Source organism: Apaloderma vittatum, unplaced genomic scaffold, assembly GCF_000703405.1.
Source record: "Apaloderma vittatum isolate BGI_N311 unplaced genomic scaffold, ASM70340v1 scaffold6737, whole genome shotgun sequence".
NCBI lineage: Eukaryota > Metazoa > Chordata > Aves > Trogoniformes > Trogonidae > Apaloderma > Apaloderma vittatum.
This window is the reverse complement of record NW_009727749.1, coordinates 40,617-59,730: the sequence shown is the minus strand read 5'-3', so window position 1 is coordinate 59,730 and position 19,114 is coordinate 40,617. Positions and strand designations below refer to the sequence as shown.

The 19,114-nt window shown below is 40.9% G+C and overlaps 1 protein-coding gene across 1 annotated transcript in view; it reads right to left on the bottom strand.

The window, feature by feature from the left end:
• The window catches only part of CREBBP (CREB binding protein), a gene marked incomplete at its 3' end in the record, with an annotated part of 74,999 nt that overhangs the window by 28,374 nt on the left and 27,511 nt on the right, over window positions 1-19,114 (bottom strand). Inside the window, exons 4-13 of the mRNA XM_009873788.1 lie at window positions 15,633-15,882; window positions 15,008-15,121; window positions 7,576-7,818; window positions 6,833-6,932; window positions 6,206-6,352; window positions 5,657-5,774; window positions 2,848-3,040; window positions 2,642-2,695; window positions 1,300-1,424; window positions 466-654 (exon numbers count right to left, since the gene is read on the bottom strand). Of these exons, the coding sequence (XP_009872090.1) occupies window positions 466-654; window positions 1,300-1,424; window positions 2,642-2,695; window positions 2,848-3,040; window positions 5,657-5,774; window positions 6,206-6,352; window positions 6,833-6,932; window positions 7,576-7,818; window positions 15,008-15,121; window positions 15,633-15,882 (1,533 nt within the window). The remainder of the gene's footprint in view (window positions 1-465; window positions 655-1,299; window positions 1,425-2,641; window positions 2,696-2,847; window positions 3,041-5,656; window positions 5,775-6,205; window positions 6,353-6,832; window positions 6,933-7,575; window positions 7,819-15,007; window positions 15,122-15,632; window positions 15,883-19,114) is intronic.

Genomic DNA, 19,114 nt, shown 5'->3' with positions numbered 1-19,114 from the left:
CTGTTCTAAGTTCTCTCTCATTTGAGAATGAAGCTGTACTAGAGAACTCTGAAAGTCTCAACCAACCTAAACTACTTGGACTCTCAAGTTAAAACCCAAGCTTCTCAAATTCAGAAGATCTTCCCCAACCACACTATTGTAATTCTTGACTTAAAGTTAGCTACTTAGGGCCACATAATGACAAAAGCATATGCACATTAACGTCCCATGAACTAACAGCTGATATCCCCCCTAAAAATCTCATCAGCACGCATTTTTGATTTTTTATTTTTAGAATTTAAATCAGGAATTAAAGAGTGTTGCTCTCCACTTAGTACATGTAGGTAGGTTATAAAAAAGATTAGTAAAAAGGCGTATGTAAACCAGGATCCCCCAAAGTCAGGGGCAACTACAATGAACAGTAAAGATTAAATAAGTTAGAACAAAATAATTAAGACTAAGTAACTATTAGAAAATACATCTTACCTGTGCCACCCCAGCCTGGGCCGTTGCTTGACCCATGCCCACGTTGTTCACATTCAGAGCCCCAGTGGATGCTGGAAACTGATTCTGGGGCAGGAATTGGTTCTGGGAAGGAGCCTGACCCATCATGTTGTTGGAATGAGCTCCCATCATGTTCTGCGGCTGAGGCATTCGGGAAGGAGACATCGCCATCTAAAAATTAACACCCAAATTCACGTGTCATTATTTAGTTTTCTATAGCAAGACAAAGGAAAATACCCTCCGTGTAACTGACCAGAAGATAGGCCAAAAAAACAAAAAGACAAACTGGTTGCAGTAAACCAAACGCAAGAGGGGACATGCACATAACTTTGGCATTTGTTTCACAGTATTGACGGAAAAGGTATTTTTTGAACAGGTAATATTCAAACACTACTAAGAGTGTAAAAATTCCAATCTTGTTCTGCAAGCTAACAGAGGTAATCCAGTGAACCTGAAATATTGTTTTTCTAAAGAATAAAACTATATTTTTGTGGAGGAATAAACAAGGTGTATATATATTGCAAAGACATAGTTTCTGAAAGAACTACTTTTTTTTTAGCCTGTTAGAGATTCTTGCATCTCTGGCACCTACTTCTCTAGAGATTTTTTTTTTTTTTTGAAAAAAAACAAACCACGAAAACCAAAACACAAATATTTAAATGCCTCAAAAAAACCTCACACACTCTGCACCTTCCCATGAACTTATCCTACAACTTACAGTACTACTCTACAACACGGCCTTTTCAGAACACCATTAAACACCGCTAAAACCAATTGACCGATTTGGAGAGGAACTTGGGAAGGAGCAGTACGAACCGCAGGAACGGCGCCCATGTTGTTCATTTGCACAGGATGGTTCATCGGAGAAGCTGCGCGGGGTCCCATGGGTGCCTGTGGCATCTGTACATTCCCTATGGACATGGGGTTAAACTGATTCATTCCTGCAAATGCACCCCCCAAAACAACTCATTAGGAACAAGTCATCATTACGTGTGCATACTCTAAAATTCACATTTATTATGACTAAAGTTTGACTTCCCTCCACGGCATTTTTTTTTTTGTCATCCAAATCACTCTGCTTAAGAGACAAATTGGGATGAGAGAAATATTTAAAAGAATGCTAGTTAGGGTGAAATGTAACTTCTGGTGTCTAAAAAAACTGCAAAAGATGAAGAGCGTGGGTGATCTGTAAAGACAAGATGCTATTTGTAAGTAATACCTTGAGATAATTTCTTAAAATCAGGTATTTGCCTTGAAACAGCAATGTCTTTTTCAAGCCTCACTGAAATGCTTGAACTAAATACAACAAAAATACATATTGCACATACGAAAGCAACTCCTAGTCTCAAATCAGGACAAAAGCTAGCAATATGCTTAAGAAGTTATTGTGCCTTTCATACAAAACATTTAGTTCCTCCACAACACCCAAACTTCTCTGACAGCAATAAATATGCAAATAAATAATTACAGAGCTATACTTGCTATCGACTTTTTCTCCTACTGAAGTTAATTTTAAAAGGTTAGACCTTCTCAAGGACATTTCAAGACAAGTTTCAATTTACTACCAATGTTCAATCAAGAAACAAAATATTTGGGGATCCTTTTTTGGAGGAAGCAGAAGCATCTAAAAATCACGGGTTTGTGCTTTTCAGAAACAAAATCTCAACACCCATGAATCCACAGCAGTCTAAATCACTGAAGACAAGCCATCGGTGCTACAAACAAGCTACAAGGCTTTTTTAGAGGCACTTTGCATCAGAAACTGAGAAAGAATATCATTAGTTACACAGATTTTAGGATCAATGCATTAAGTTTCCAGCTACAGGTGTATTTTTGACTAATTAACTGATGAAAACACGCCAACATCCTTCCCTGCCCCCAAATGCTACAGAGTTTTAAATGAGATTATCCACAGTAATCTTGCTTGCGCTCTCCTCTTTTTGAAAGGACTGAATTACTTCCCAAGCGCCAGCAAAGCACCGAGCCCGTTCTTAAGACTGCACTGCGACAATTCCTGCCACAGAGGAACAAAAACTGATGCTGAGAAAAGGGAGACCCAGTAGCTCCCCTCAACTTCAACTCCAAACAATCCCCAGAAGATCAGTTTTTCCCCCTGAGAATTATTTTGAACCCACAGTAGAGAGGAAAACATAGATACCTTGAGAAACCTGCATGCGACTTATAGGCACGGTTGGCATGGACATAGGCCCATCTGCAACACAACAGAAGAACGGTCAGCGAAGACCATTTAAAACACAAAGACAATTTAAAATACAAAAACAAGGTTAGCAAGGGAGCCCGGGGACACAACTGGTGCAGAGCTACTGGTGAAATGCAGAAGGATTTTCCTCTGCAAGTACTCACTGGGTGGCCTGACAGGCTGTGCCTGGCCCATGGCAGCAGCCACCTGCGGGATCCCAGGGGGCTGAGGGCCTGGGGTCTGTAAGGCTGGCTGATTCCCCAACATCCCTTGCTTGTGTAGGCGAGACCTCCGCTTCTCTTCTAGTTCCTTTTGTATCTTATAGATTTTCTCTGCTAATAAGTGGTAGTATTCATCCTAAAAAAAAAAAAAAAGGGAAACTAGTACTCAGCATCAAGCATAAGAAAGCAGCAACAGAACTTGTGTCGTCACCTGTGGGTTTGGGTTGGTTTTTTTTTTAAAGTCTACATCTGTCTGTTGAAATATTTCTTTTTAGAATTCTGTTAAATTGAGACAGCTTCATCACTGCTTTAATGCAGAAATGGAAAAACAAAGCTTCTAGAAAAACTCATACAAGATGGCTTTACTGCTATCCATTACATCTACTTAGAGTAGATTAGTAGACAAAGACTGTAGGTTTTCTGTTGCTTGAACAAAAAGCAACAAGAAGCCATGAATTAGTTTGTTAATAATTTTTAGGTGTTATTTTTAGAATCAGCATTTCCACTAATCCACAGATGAAAGAAAAAGACATCCCCAGCAACATAGTGACGTTGAATAAACTGCCGGAGATACATGTTAAGGACAGATCAATTTATACATAAAGAAAGGAACCGCTTTTCTCCTCAAGAATCTGAGTACCAATGGTCATTGCAGGGAATACACAAACCCAGGCAGAACCCCAAAGGAACGGAGGAAATGAGTGAAAGATCATCCACAGGCACAGACAACTAAACAGTATATCTGCACAAGATGAAAAATCCATTTTACTCAACCCACATTGACAACAGATCAGAAACAACAGGCCCAGCGCCCAGCATGGCAAACAATTTTGCTTGTCAGCAACTGCTGGCCGCACATCTGTGAAGTGCAGGAGACGATGGACCTGTTAAAGGCAAAACCACCACAAACCCTCAAGGCTACAGTTTTGTGGGGTCACCTACCCTCTTAAAACCCAGTGTTACCCAGAGCAAAGGTTGAGCAATGCTTGTTCCACAATCATTCTGTCTTCATGCGATTTTCACCAAAACTACAATTTGTTATTACAGCAGGATTGAGTTAATTTCAAAAAACTAATAGGAGACAGGGATTCCTCACCAGCCTTTCAAGAAAGCCCAGGGTAGCAATACAAAGCCTTGGGTTTTGGGCACTTCCCTCCTCAATGTCTCAGAAACTCAGCGGTGCAGACACTTTCTGCCGTTCAATTTAAAAGCAAACAGCCCCTTCCCTCCTCCTGTTCAAGACGCTTCACCTATAACCTCTCCCTCGCAAATTTTCACACTGCAAAGATTCCTGAAAAAGGATGTTTTTACAAGGAGCACCACTGCTCACAATCATGCCTCACTCTAACCTGCTTTTCAATGCTCAAGTATAACACACACTCCGCAAAAAGAAGGATGCAATTCCAAAGAGCATCATTCATACCGCCTAAACGATTCCCTTCTTCCAAGTTTGCTGCTTGAAGCCAAGCACGTTAGATGAATTCCCATAAAAAACCCACACTTCTGGCAACAAGGCTCTGACAGCTGTTTTAAGGCGTGAAGAGAAGATGCTTCTGGGTGTTTGTCTGGCTTTCAGGTCAGATGATGTTTAACTTTATAAGCAGAAGTTTACTATGCTCATCCTCACTGAGCAGGTATTTAGATGTCATGCCTGTCTACGAAATCCTCATTCTCTCTAAAAAGTTTTCTCTAAAGCTGCCCAAGTGATCAAAGGTGATCACACACAAGTCTTCCATGCTAAACCACCTCTTGGGAGCCACAAGGAGAATCTGATATTGTCAACGACCGATGCTGACACAGCAGCACCGTTATGAACACTGCCTATCTGCCTCTAGGAAACAGAACTTGGATTCCTTCTTCAGCTCTTCTGGGAGACGGTTTGAGAGAGGCAGACTAAGTGTTACTGTCTTACTGGATGATCATCACTTGAAATGTCACCAACTACTCGCTTTAGGTGCTCTGACCTCATTTAAGAAAGGACCTCAAGATGCTTATGAGGTAACATCTCACTAGCTATCACTACTGGTGCTGCCGCCATTGTCTTTACTGGATGGCAACTTCCAGGGAGTGGTTCCTTTAGGGCAGAATGTCAGAATGAAACAGCCTCCTCAGCATGTCAATCAGCAAGGGTTTGACACCTCTGAATAACAGGGATTTGAACTGACACCTCTTTGCAGACAGAGCAAAAATCATGAACAAGAACAGGAATTCTGTCTTGTTTCCCATGTACAAGGAGAAACGCAGACTTATTTTGTCAAGATGCGACAGAGCTATGGGCCTCGGCCAAATCATTCTTGGTGCTGCTGAGCAGAAGTAATTCCAACAGTGTGGGTAAAAGGTGAGCAGCAGAGCAGGGCTGTGTCCTAGAGGAAAATCTCCAACAGGAAAAAGAGGCATTAAGAAGTTTTAAAACTAGTATTTACACAGACTTCCAAAAAGAAGACAGTAAGGGAAAAATCAAGAACGACAAGCTGTGCTCCAAGCCTCATGCAAGTGAATCGCACTTTCAGGAGGAATGCAAACAGGGCTGGGATGATGTTGTCCAGCTTTCACGGAGCTGAGGGAGGTGAACTAGCTTGAAGCGACAATGATGAGACGGCCTGGGACTATACATACACTGCTGTAAACAAAGCTTGACTTTCCTCATCAAGAGGACAGTGAAATGATTCTCTGTGGTTTTCATTACGCTTATAAGAGTTATGTTACTCCTGTTCTTTAACATATAGTGAATAGCTGGACTGAAGCAACATACCCTACTATTAGCAGATTCATACATATCTCCTTCCACTTTCCTGGCATAAGCCACCAAGTTCTCCATGCGGCGATCTTTCAGTGCTGCCGGATCAGGAGTGGGGAAGATGGCTTGGACACTACAAGGAAGGAAGAAAAAAAAAATAATAATTCAATACAGCTTTATGATACTTAGCCTGGACACTCCCTTCTACATCAGGTATGTAAAAAAGTATCACAATTATTAAGAATAAATCAGTACTGTACTATTTCCCACAAGATTCAAGTAAATTCAGTGATTAAAAGGTGAAGTTTAACAGTCTAAATACTTGTTTCCTACAACAGAGCAAATTTACTAGCAATATAGACTAACTTCCTGCCCACTCCTTAATGAGAATGAAGAATTAATTCAAGAGGAGGGTTAAATATAAGAGCTCATCCTCAGTGGCTCAGCACCTGAGAACCACTACCAATAATTTTCTCAAAACTTTTTCAGCTTAACAGTAGAACTGCTGTACTGAAATTCTTTAAAAGCATTCAGGAAAAACACACAGTCTTGGTGAATACTTACAGTTTATGCACTAAATGATTGCGCAGGTCCTGAGTGACATGTTCATGCCATGCTTTCCTTACCCCGGTACTAGAAGGAGGTGCAGCCGTTGGCATTGAGCTGAGGTTTCCAACATTGCCAGAATTTGTGCCATCATTCATTAGTGGGCTAAAACAAAAAGAAAAGGGACTGTTACAGCACAAGAACTTGGAGTTTTGCTCTATGTTTGATGCCTGAAGTAATTTTTGAGTAATTCCTTCCATCACTTCTAGCTATTGCATCAAACGTTCTCCAAGCGAAATTCTGATATCAACAAACTGCAACGCCTAAAAGCAGCAAAGCCCAGGAGTTTACAAAATGCAGTAGGAACGATCAAAAAAAAAAAATCACAACTCTTAAGGTATCTGTACACTAAAATGCACAAAATATTCTTCCTTTGGGAATTAATTTAAAACTAATAAATATTCTGGGGCTCTCTAGGGGACAAAGCAGTAGGAACAGAATTGAAATAGGAAAGAAGAGCGTAGCTATGAAGTGACTGTTCATTTCCATGCCAATACAATTAGGTTTTAAAGCATGCTCTTTATTTACATTCATAAGCATGTAAATAAATGTTTAATTGACCAAGAATGAAAACGTGTGCATTACTTGTTTGTCCCAAGGGATGTTGGAAGAGCAGTTTCAGAAATTAGACTGGCTTGCTGGTCTGTTGTTATTCCTCCTGCAGGAAGGTTCATCTGGTTGGCTCCTTTGGGACAAAATTAAACATCATCGGTACTCAGCTCACAATTTTGACAATAACATGGCAAAACTACACTTTACTGACCTGGCTAACGAAAGAAAGAGGTTAGCAGGTAAGTACTTTTACGATAACATCTGCTGAGATGCATGTATGTGGCTACTTAGGGAATCAAGTTACCTTCAGTCTGAACATTTTATTTTCCACAAAAACTAGTCTGTTAGAACTAAAATTCATAAACTTTTAAGATTAGCTCAATAAGCTAAACAGAAGAGAATACTAACAATTAAGTTCTAGAAAGAAATCAGCATTTGAGACAGAACTGTCTGCTATAACAGGTGAAATAACATGTTAACCCAAAACCCTTCAGCAATTCTGTCCGAACACCTCAGACAAACGTAAACTACGAACCACATTTTAAAAGAAAATAAAATTACTGCTGTTTGGCAGAAGCAATACATTCACTGCTTTCTTATATTCAAATGAATGGTAGTGTTTATAAACAGCATCATTTTAAATTATTCATCCACATGAACAGAAAGTCACTACTCCGGTCAAGCGAAACGCTAGACTATCCTAAAAATTGGGCAGTTTGGTTTAACACCTTAGTTTCTTGTGTTTTGTTTTCTGGGTTTTTTTTTTTTCCACCTACCCAGTGCATTAATGGTCCTCATTTGCTGATGAGCCTGAGGCTGCGCGGGCTGTTGGCCTTGTACCTGCGGCTGCAACTGTGTTTGAGGCTGGTTGCCATATGGCAGTCCGAGAGCGGCGTAGGCTCGTTGCATGGAACTGGGGTCAATTGGATTAGGGTTACTTAGCGATGGAGTATTCTGCTGGCCTGCGCCAACAGAACCAATGGAATTTTGGATTCCACCAGCTGGAGACCCTAGAAGGGCTAAAGAAACAAAAAAAAAAAGGAAAACAAAAAAAGAATAAGAGAAAATTGAACACCAATGAGGACAAGCAATAAACCAAGACATGCCAAGAATCAACAGGACATGCATATAGTCATATAGTATACATTTTTCTGCCAAAGGACAGAACGAGACCCAAGATGTCAAGTGGGGAAACTCAGCCTTTGATTCTACAAGACAGAAACCACCCTAGTAATTAATACATGCAGTCTAAAGAGAAGAGCTGTAAATTTTGGGCAGATAAGCCCACAATTACTGTAATATACATAAAGTATAGGCTCCAGTATAAGGCTAAATAGGGGACATGCTTGGGACAGCAGACTAAGAGGGGGAAAAAAAAAAATTAATTCCTCTACTTCCCTCTTTCCCATCAATCCCATTTTAGGTCAAAATATTTGGCTCCAGAACAGAGATCCTGAGTTCAGCAGAAATACTGTGTCCTTGGACACAAAGGTAATACTGAAGATCTGTTGGTAGAAATTTTCATTCCGAGCAGTCACTAGATGAATCCTCTGAAGACCAAATTACCCTAAAACCCAAGTTATTCAGAGATATGAAAAGCCCTGATGGGTTTCAGATTGTATTGAAATAATCTGAAGTGTGAGAAAGCCTGCCACAGGTTTTGGTAAACCATTTAGGTAATATTTTGGTATTCATTAACCTATACGACCACCATAACCAACCAACCTCTCTCACTGCCCAGGTGAGTGGAAGAATCATTTCTACTGTAGATAGGAAATGGAAACAACAGGAGAAGTAGTTTTCCCTAAACCCAGAAGCGAATACAAATCTGCTTTCTGCTCCTCATTTCAGCTGCCATCCTCAGCAATAACACGTTCCATTGTGAATTGTGAGTGACACATGGAGTACACCCCTCGCTACGGAGACACCGCATTTCGTTAACCACGACTCTTGCAGAAGTAATAAGTACTTCAGCTTTCCCCCTCCAATAATTAAATATGTAACGTGCATTACAAATTTCTGAGCTAAACATAGCAACAATAATAGCTTTTAATACAGGCAACAGTAGCTGTTTTATTGAAATATTAGGTGAGGCACATGGTTAGAAAAAATAATAAATCAGGAAAACAAGCCTTCTGAGACATTAACAGCATTATCTAGGCTTTCTTAAATTCTTACCCCCTACTGAGAGAATCACCAAAAAAAGATACACGTGCTTTCAGCTTCCATCCAAGAGGAAACACATTATAGTCCAAACTTTTCCCTCTCCAGATGAAAATTCAATTTGATCTCGTTTGCCAAAGAACTGCAAATATAGTCACCGACCCCCCTCCTCCTGAATAAGCAGTCTCATAGAAAACATCACATTTTTCCCCAAGGACAATCCTCAGTATTTTCAACACTAGGTTTTTACCATGGAAATTAGGCTTACATACGCTTACACTCTGTGGAGACATTCATAATAACTTCTGAACTTACTGATCATGTCCATGCGAGTTTAAAAACAAAGACGAAGCTGACTGAGATCCTATCAATTTAATTAGAAAAAAGGGCATATTAAAGAGCAATTGTATGAATTTCTTGTTGAGCTTGCGCATAGCACTCTGGAATCACACAGTTCAAGAGCAAGATGCCTTTATACCATCGCAAATCAAGAAATAGGAAGTCTCTAGAAAGGCTGGACGGTGTAAAGCTTGTGGCACCCTGGAATTCAAAAGGCTTCAGAGGCTGCTGTCACAGCAAAGGTTTCAGGAGATAAGAACAATTTCAGCTTATCAGAGAAAGAGGATGATACTTCTCTGGAAAAGTTACCAAAAAAACTCAGCCACAAAACTATCAACACAAAACATACACGCTTTTAGCATTTGCTGAGAATCAGAGGCACATCTCTGGAGGGGACAGAACGACCACAGGTTGCACTTGATGATCTTCAAGGTCTTTTCTAATCTAAATGATGCTGTGGCTGATGCTGAAGGCTGAGAACAGGAACAAGGCTTCTAGTTCTCTCACTGAGGACAGCCAAGCATTGCATCATTCCTCACGCTCTGCTGGGGAAAAAAGCCAGCACTGATCTTCTGAGGACTGCAAGCTTGGCTTGAGGCTCACTCATACTGAAGCTAAGGCAGAGCTTGGAGAAGTCAACCACCTCTCGGCCACAGCTTTGGGCTGAGTTTTGGCAGTGGGATCAATTGTTATGAAGCACAAGTTCAGTCCTTGTGTGAGAGCAGCTTTACGAACCACAATCCAGCCAATTCTAGAGAAGTCTACTTCAGCAAGATCCGATTTCCAGACCTCTAATTCTGCCCCAGGACCAAAGACTACTTATAAAAACTCAGTTTGGGTATTTGCTACAGCTGACAGGCTGAATGTCACTTTTAACGTGACAAAACGGCAAGTGAGCCTATTCTAAAGAGAAAAAGCCCCACTGTTTCTGCATAGAACCACTACCATTATCACAAGGGGACAACGTAGGAAAACCACTATTTTGACTTGCAGTTTGAAAAGACTAATGATCTCCAGGAAGTTCCACATGTGTGCCTGCAGCTATTCACGCAGGCACAACTCACTAAAGCTGGTAAACAGCCACAGGTCGCTTCAACACTTCAAACGAAAGTGTTATTATTAGGGGACAGACCACAGTCTCATAGCCAGCGGTAGACTTACGGCGTGGAAATGAGTGGCTCTGACGAGCTGGTCTCAGCTTTTCTATACTTTACCACTCAATGAATAGCAGACCACACTGAGTATTTTCACAACATCAGGAACCTGATTCTGAAGGAGGTTTTGTGTGTCTGCTTGTTCACTGGTTTTATATGAACATGTGACATTGCCTCCATCTTATTGCTTGACAGATTGAAATAGAAACCGGGCACACTAAGTGCAAATGCAGTCCTTTTTGTGGCAGACAGCATAGGAAAACAAGTTAATTAAAACAAATACCACACTGAAACAAACAGGAGTTAACACATTAGGCCACTACCACAGATGAAGCAACATCTGTGATTTTTTTTTTAAAAATTAACTCATACTTCAGACATTGATGAGCTCATGACAGAAACAACAAGTGTGAAGTTAACTCTGTACAGGACTGCTCACATTCGAAATCCTTTAAAGACAACTGACCTCCATATATGCCACTGTTGGAAAGTCACATGTGTTTATATACCTTAAGAGTGAAAGTTCAAACAAGCAGAAGCTAAATAGCCCCAGAACTTCCTGCACAGTCCAGATTAAGCCCTCTTGGGCATATGCATTAGGATATAATCAAAATGATCAAACACTATCTGATCTGCAGGATTCCTGTTTCCATGTGCAAAGCAGATAATGCTGCCTTAACAAAACTGCATTTATATCTTTTAAAGGGAAACCCCTCTACCCCTCCAGCTGATAGAATTTATTTTTAACACAGGCTCTTAATGCTATTTTAAGTATGAACACCCAGTATTTCTCCAACCTGACCACCCCAGTCAAAGCAACACGTCACTCTGTTTTTGAGAAGTCTGAATCCAATTTTTCCTTTTGCTTTCAAACTCTGTAACTGACACTTGTTCAGCACAGTTGAAATGCTCTGTGCTGCAACGCCTCACTCTGTTCGTTACATCCACTCTAGTTCAAAGTGGCTGGAGCAAACATTCTGCTGGTAACCTTAACTCACCTCAACACAAGCTTGTCCTGCAGCTAGAATCAGGCAGATACACAAAAGGTAAGTGTACATGATCGCTTCATTAAAGGCTGTATCAGGAACCAAATCATGGAGTAAGGAAAGATTTTATGAGCAAATTAAAGGCAGGAAGTCCCAGCATTAAACTTCACCATTGATGCCATTTTAATTTCTACTTAAGCATTAAACTGAAAGCCTTTGCACCAAAAGCATCGCACCAGTCAATGAATGAACTTCTCAGTCCATGGGCTGACCATCTACATCATGCAGCTCAGGGGAAGAACTGGTCACCATTACGTACGATTTCCAGCACTTGAGAAAACAAGAGATACTCTTGTTGATATTACAGACAGTTACTGATAGTAAGACTTGAGCAAACTGATTTTCATTTCCAGTTTTTACAGAAAATGGGCTCCAGTGAAGAAGTTGCTGGCTACTCTTTCTGAGCACACTCCCTGCGCACCTATGAACTCCTCTAAGGGTTAGTTCCCAAATGTTCTCCATCCAGGTGGTCTTTCCTTTCCTGCCCATACTCAATAACCTACTCCCTCAGCCAGCAAAGCTCCTAGTCCCTAATTCCTTCATCAAGTTCCCACTCTACTTTACCAAATCCACATAGTCCACAATTTCTGGCCCAGTCTTCTTCAAAATCACATTTTTAGAGAAGATTAGTTGTTGCTCTTCCTCAATCCAGCTTTTTCCTCACTGCAGTTTAAATAAAATTTTCCTACGAGGAAAAACACAGGGAAGACTAGTTCCACATTCCTAACTCCACCTCCCAGTCTCACTCAGCTGGAGCAAGAATCCTAAAGATTTTCCAGTGTCTCCAGACCCTGGAACGAAGCACATCAAGCAATGCATGACGATGGCCTGTCTCATAATACACCGCAAGCAGAGCACACTTATCACCAGCTGCAGGGGAAGCATGGCCAGTAGCTGTTCGGTGGCACAATACACACTTGCCCGAGGTCAGGAACAGAACACGTGCACAACAAGATGCATCTTAAGGAAAATAATTCTTATGGTAGAGCTATAAAACTAGGAAATGTTATCAACAGTTGTTTGCAAGAGTTCGTAACTCAAACTGTGGAGGGCTCAGCAGCGAGCAAGAAGTACTTCCTAACAATAACAACTGTCCAACTCCAAAGCATTTCAACCAAGTTTCAAGTCCTTACTTCAAAACGCAGCAGTTGCTGGCCTATTCCAAAGAATAAGCTTAACGTTTTAGCACATGCAAAATAATAATTGCTTTGCAGTTTCCCCCCTACCCATCAGATATACATGGTATACACAGTTAAGAGCCACGTGGAATAAAGAATTTCAAACTTATCCCAACATGTGCCATTAGTAAGTCACGTTACCATCCACAACTACCGTAAGACGGTTCAAGATTACTCAAAGAAGGAAAAAAGCTACAAAGATGAAACGTGGCAGAGATGTTCTTTGCAAAGAACATAAATGCTAAATCACGGAGCAAGACATCTGTACAGAAACATCTCCATGGTGATAATCTAAAACCAAGGAATTTTTCAGCATGGAAATTCTCCAAGGAGCGGGAACAGACAGCTACAACGAGCACGTGAGCCACTGCGCATGGGAAGGGTGGAAACAAGGCACTACATCGCAATGTTCCAGAAGCACTGAACTTTCTAAAAAGATCTTGGAAGGAGCCACCTGAAAGCCCAGCATAGACACAACAGGACTCGAAACAGCAGTGGTGAAACAGGCACGAGCACGGGAAGGAAGGCTCTGGGAGTCTTTAGTGACCAGCATGTGGTCAATTATTCTGTAAGGACAGGAGCCTGGCAAATACACTGAGGTTCACTATACTTCTCATTTCTTTTCCCTTTTCGAAATGTTCTGATCATATTCTACCGTACCCAGACCCAAACATTTCTCAATGCCTACAAAGGGGTATCCTTTATAATATATCTAAGCAAGTATTTCTAGTGTCCATCTTTTACCTTGAAACAAACGACAAGGCATTACATGTGTGACCTAGAGACATAATTCAGAACAAAACCTTCCACCTCCGCTCACAAAGCTGCAAATTTTCACGGTTACTACCACTGAATTGTTGATTAATTGAATAGAAGAGGGAGATTTCATATCTACCTCCTCCACGTGCAACAAGAGACCAAACTCTACATTTATCCACTGTAATTCTATTGCATTCAAACACCAGCCTATTGGATCCCATAACAAAATTAGTTTTAAGGACTGCTTTTGCTCAAGTGCCTCCCCTTCTGATAAATTGTTTGACTGATGCAAAAACAAATACTGCACAAGCTACTTTTTTACAGCAGCTTGTACTGAAAAAACCCCAATCCTATTGTGCTAGAGGTTGTTAGCATTTTGATAACAACTGTGTAATAAGGATGTTATGCACAAATGGACCATGTCATTAAAAAGCAAAGCTTTCAGCACATTTTTCAAAGGCCAAACACAACTAATCACTTGCAACAAATTACTACTTTCAACATACGAGACTACCTTGTTTACCGAGAAGTTTAGTAAAACAAAACCAAAATCCTTACCTCCAAGTAGCTGTATATTTTTTTTAGTTTTAGAGGGAAAACACTCCTGAAACTGTAATGAGGGCATCCTCAACAGTTAATTTGGCAAGTCTCACCAGCTATTCTCTCCTCTGCCTTAATCTCACCTAACCTAGGAGCTCTTGTCTATCCTCCAAGGTTTATTAGTGTTCCTCACTGCAGTCTCAGCCTAGATGGGAATTAGCAGAATGTTTCCAATGTAATTCAATGTACAAGCTTCACAAGTTCTCCAGCTATTTTTCACTTCTTAGCCCTTATTTAAATATACCAAGGCAGAACATCACTTAGACCTCTAGAATTGCTTCACCTATGCTGTAAAATTCAAATGTTCTACTTTGGCATCTTTTCAAAGGATGTGATGTGAAGCAAACCTACCAATGTAAGTTCAGTATCTTCTGTTTCAGAGCAAGAGGGAAGAAACACACTGAAACCTGACTGTGCCCAAGCATCACTAACAGCTATTGTAAAACCAGGCATGAGCAAAACCACCATGATCTGCGGAACTTCCAACTCGTCTATATCAGCATTAAATTCGCTCAATGATTTAGACATCCAGATCGGATCTTTCTGTGCACAAGAATTTGATGCTTTTTCACAAGCACGCTGATTTGAATTGTTTCTAGCAGCAAGAAAAATAACGAAGTAGAGTTTATGTCTTCGTCCAAATCCCCCCTACACCCAAAACAGCATTATAACCGAAATCTACTGACCTGCCTCACAACTGAACCAACAGGCAGAAGTTGCCACACCCTTTAAAAACCCATGTGCACTTGATCTGAGACTTTCTCTTTTCAATTATTGTGTATTTCAGTAGTAAGTTGCATTCAGTGACCAGAAAGGAGAATTCACTTGTATGTTAATCCTTAGACAAGATTATTAAACAGCTCTGAAGTTTCTTGGGATACTGCCAAAGTTTATTCCTACACTGCATACTTGATCAACTTTATTTTAACAGTATCATTCCGCTGTGACAGCAGGAAAACAACTACTTACGTTGCTGATTTCTTTTGTCACTGGCATTTTTCAAAGGAAGGCACACAGGACAGTCGTGCCGAGTACAATTCTTCCAGTGGGAGATGATTTGTCTTGAAGATGCACAATGAGCAACTGTAACAAGGAAGAGCAACAGAATTAAGGTCACTCCCTGGTTTTGAATTAACTCATTTTTCAGAGTAACTATTCTTTCTCCTTTAAAAGCAACACTGCACATAGAACTATACACAGCTAAACACAACTAAATTTTTTTGGGACCCACCAATAACGCCGTAACAAATGTTGGAAACTAGTACTAAAGTCTAAGACAAAGACATAATGGATGTTACACCCTTTTCGTGTAACAGAGGAGATGAAAAAGATGCTTGCAAGGCTCCACTGGTACTATCCTGAAGTGCAAATATTACATTCTGTTTTCCCAACTGACAACTGTGGAGAGATCAGAAATGGAAACCAGGCAAAGGTAATGAAAAAGGGAGCAGCTGTTTAATTAAAGAACCAGTTTTGGCACTCATTTGTGCCAGGTATAAGGATCTTCTTGACAAGAAGAGAAACACTGCTGACAAACACGCAAGAAACCTTACGCAGCTCGTCTGCAAGAGCAGCTTCAGCAACGCGCTCTCACCTTGACAGGCCTTCCCAGCTTGACAGTGTGTCATGTGGTTGAGGACATTTTTCATGGTGCGACAGTGCGGGAGAGCACAGGCCCGCACCTCTCCGTTCGCTTGCTCTCGCCTCTGACATTTGTGAGCGTGGAGCAGCAAAACCAACTGCTGCTGGATCAGTTTGCGCTTCTCCGGGTCTGCTGTTGGTCCAGTCGCCATTGCCTGCGTCGGCACGATCCCCACTTGCTGTACTTGGGTTTGCATCTGGGACTGAGAGAACAGAGAGTTTAGCATCGCGTTTGCAAGTCTCAACTCTGATTTTAATCTTATATAATAATTAAGAGTGTCATAAGACTGTTTGCCAAGCATTCTGCCATGACTGGCTACAAGGACTGTAACGCCAGCCTCTGTGGCATTCTCAAACGTTTCTATTCTAACCACCCAACAGCAAAAAATTACCGAGAGGTTCTTTCGTTAAGACATCTCCAAAGAACAGTTTAAGTAGCAAGTCATCTAAAACCTTCTGTTTTTCATGATTCCAACAGGAATAAGCTCTTGCAGGTGGAACTCAAGTCTGTTTTGTATTCTATTTTCATATTCCAGGTTTTATACACTTCAATCCTAGTTTCTTGCTCCCAGCAGAAAGAGGAGTCCAACGGGAGAAGACAGTCAAAATTCTATGACTGTCTCTATACATTACAGCAAAAGGTAGGACTGATTTTCCACGTCTGAAATAGCCTTTCTTCTCACAAGTGAGGGCTGATACTGACAGAGCCTGCGTACCCACAGGGATCTGCAGTCTAAGACACAGCTTGTAACAGTGCAGAGAGATAGCTTCCTTAACATTGTTATTTCTTCAGCACAGATTTAGAAGCGTTTCTACTCCCTTCTTGGACCTTTCAAGGGCAAAAAAAAAATCCCAAAACCCAATTTTCAAAATTAAACACATCCACAGGCTGCAATGACTCTACTAGCAGGAGCAGATATGGGACCGCAGAAATGCTTAAATCCCTGTGATTTGCAGCCTGAATTAATCTCATGGAAAAATATGAAACTGTCCCAAGAATCACTTTGATTGTGCACTGTAAAAACAGCTTACCACAGAAAAGCTCACCAACCTCCCAGCTACCTATGGAAAATCAGCCATTAAAAATACTTTATAAACAGAGTATCAGAAGAACAGGATTATACTGGGGAGGTAACAGAGGAAATAGGTTGGTGCTGCCTAGAGAACTACTGCCCAAAGCTGGCTTATTACATTTAAGGAAAAAAAAATAAATCACACTTCAGTGACAGAATACATCATTTGCATCCCGCTCTGGTTTTGACCTTTAAGAAGGATTGCCCAGAAAATTCCGTAGCCTACAAAACAGAGCACAGAACAGTAAGTTTATTTTCTCAGGTCTACAAGAGGTTCCCTGGCACAAGTTCTCACTACTCCAGCAGAAGGCTTTGTCCAAAGCTTTGCCACCTGCACATGAAGTTTTAGAGAGCTGGATTTTCTTCTAGAGAACAAAGCAGACAAGATCAAGTAAGAAACACCATGACTGGTATTTGATGGAGGAGGTGGGAACTCTGCCACTGAGAATGACTATAGTTTAAACAAAAAGGAATTGCAGCATCTGTCTTGAGCTTGCAAGAAAAAGAGCAATAAAAGTACATGCAGTTGAAATTAAATCTTCCATTTCTTTGTTGAACAGATCCACAAGAGCAGAGAGGTTTTGCTGAAACAATTCCTGGGTCACAAACAGGACACAATTAGTTGAGCCAATCTGCAGAAAAACAGAGACTGTGCCAAAGAAAATCTTGTTGGAAGCGATATTTTCATCCCAGTCAAAAGAATTGTTTCCCAAGCCAAAGTTCTCCTTTTGTTGCTACTCTACCAGCTAACAGACATGACTACAGCTGTATCAGCACAGATGTCCTGACCCAAAAGGATTTCTTGAAGAATGAATAACAAAAAAGCAGAACATGGAGCATCAGTGGCCAGAAGAACAAGTCTCGGTCCAGATGAAAGTGTCTGCAAGTAGGCACAACAAAAGAACTCAGAACATTGTCTAAGCTGTATAGAGTTATGTTGGTCACTATTTCAATTGCGTAAAGCCCTAAACTTGCAAATATAATGAATGATCTTTCCACCATCTGTCTCACTTCCAGGACTGCTGACTGTTTGAGGAAGTTCATCCCTGCCTTGTTAGTCTGCCTTTTGAGAACAGTGGTCTGGCAGGACCAGTTCAACACGGGAGATACGCTGGTGCGCTGCAGTCGCACCAAAGGTGTGGAAATCCTCTGTCAACCACAGAAATGCTTCCGCTCCAGAAGGAGTGGGAGACTTCGCGTTGCCTCACCGGAAGGGTTAATCATTTTCTTGACAAAGTAGGAAATTCGGGCACTTCTGCTCCCATGATTAAAAAAACATGCTTCAATGGCCCAATACACAAGGTCAAAAAAATAAAATTGTTTTGCTTCTCTTACTACCTTGCTGAGGTCCACTATAAAGAGAATAAAAAGATCAGGAATTGGGAGTCTGCTAAAGTCTGACAGAGATGGTTTATGAACCAGCTTTCTAGAAACAAAAGCAATACAACAATTCTTCAGTGTAAAGCAGTTATTAATACCATTTAGAATTATGGAAACTATAGTCATACAGGAAGAGACTTCTGTCCTGTTCCTATTCTGAAGTGCAAAAAAATTCCTTTGTTTCTGGGCAGCAGAGATGCACAACTATCTCATCTTCATGGATCTGGATGCGGTCAGCTGCCTGGTGGTTTTATTTTACTGAGATGATCAGTAGTCCTCGATGCTTTCACGTCTTTAACATTCAACAATGTCTGTCAAGATCAAACACCAGGCACATTTTCTTGCAGAAGCAGGCATCAATTTCAGTAGCACTGGTAATCTTTCAACAGATAAGCAAACCTCACACAGAACTCTGTGCCAGCCCAGCTTCCATACAAAATCATGTTTTTAAGACACATTTCCTCCTCCGTAATTTTTTTATTTATTTCCATGTTCTTTCATTCTCTCCGACAGAAGCATGCCACTTGTCTACAATCACTGTATTAGGACAAATCCTATCTTTAGAAAACACTTTATAGCTCTTTAAACCAGGTTTATAATCAACAGCTTTCTTTAACATATGATCTACACGCACATTTATGTGATGAGCAAATCCAGTCTATCAATTAATGCTTTAAGAAAACAACCCTTGCAGTATCTGCAGAGACAAAGTTGCCTTCCACCTTCACTCATGCATGAGGACGTCAGGTGAAATGCACCCAAACCTCTTCAGTTCCCCTTCAACCACAGCCCCAAAGTGTGATCTTTCAGAGCAGGGGTAGCAGGCACGAAGGATACACACACCATCTGTAAATCTCAAAGAACACTTCTAATTCTAATTCTATCTGCATTAAGCACTAACAGTGTGATCAACTCCAATCACGTAGCCCACGTGTTTACATCAAGACTGAAAAAAGTCCTTCCTGTAAATCAGAACGGCAGG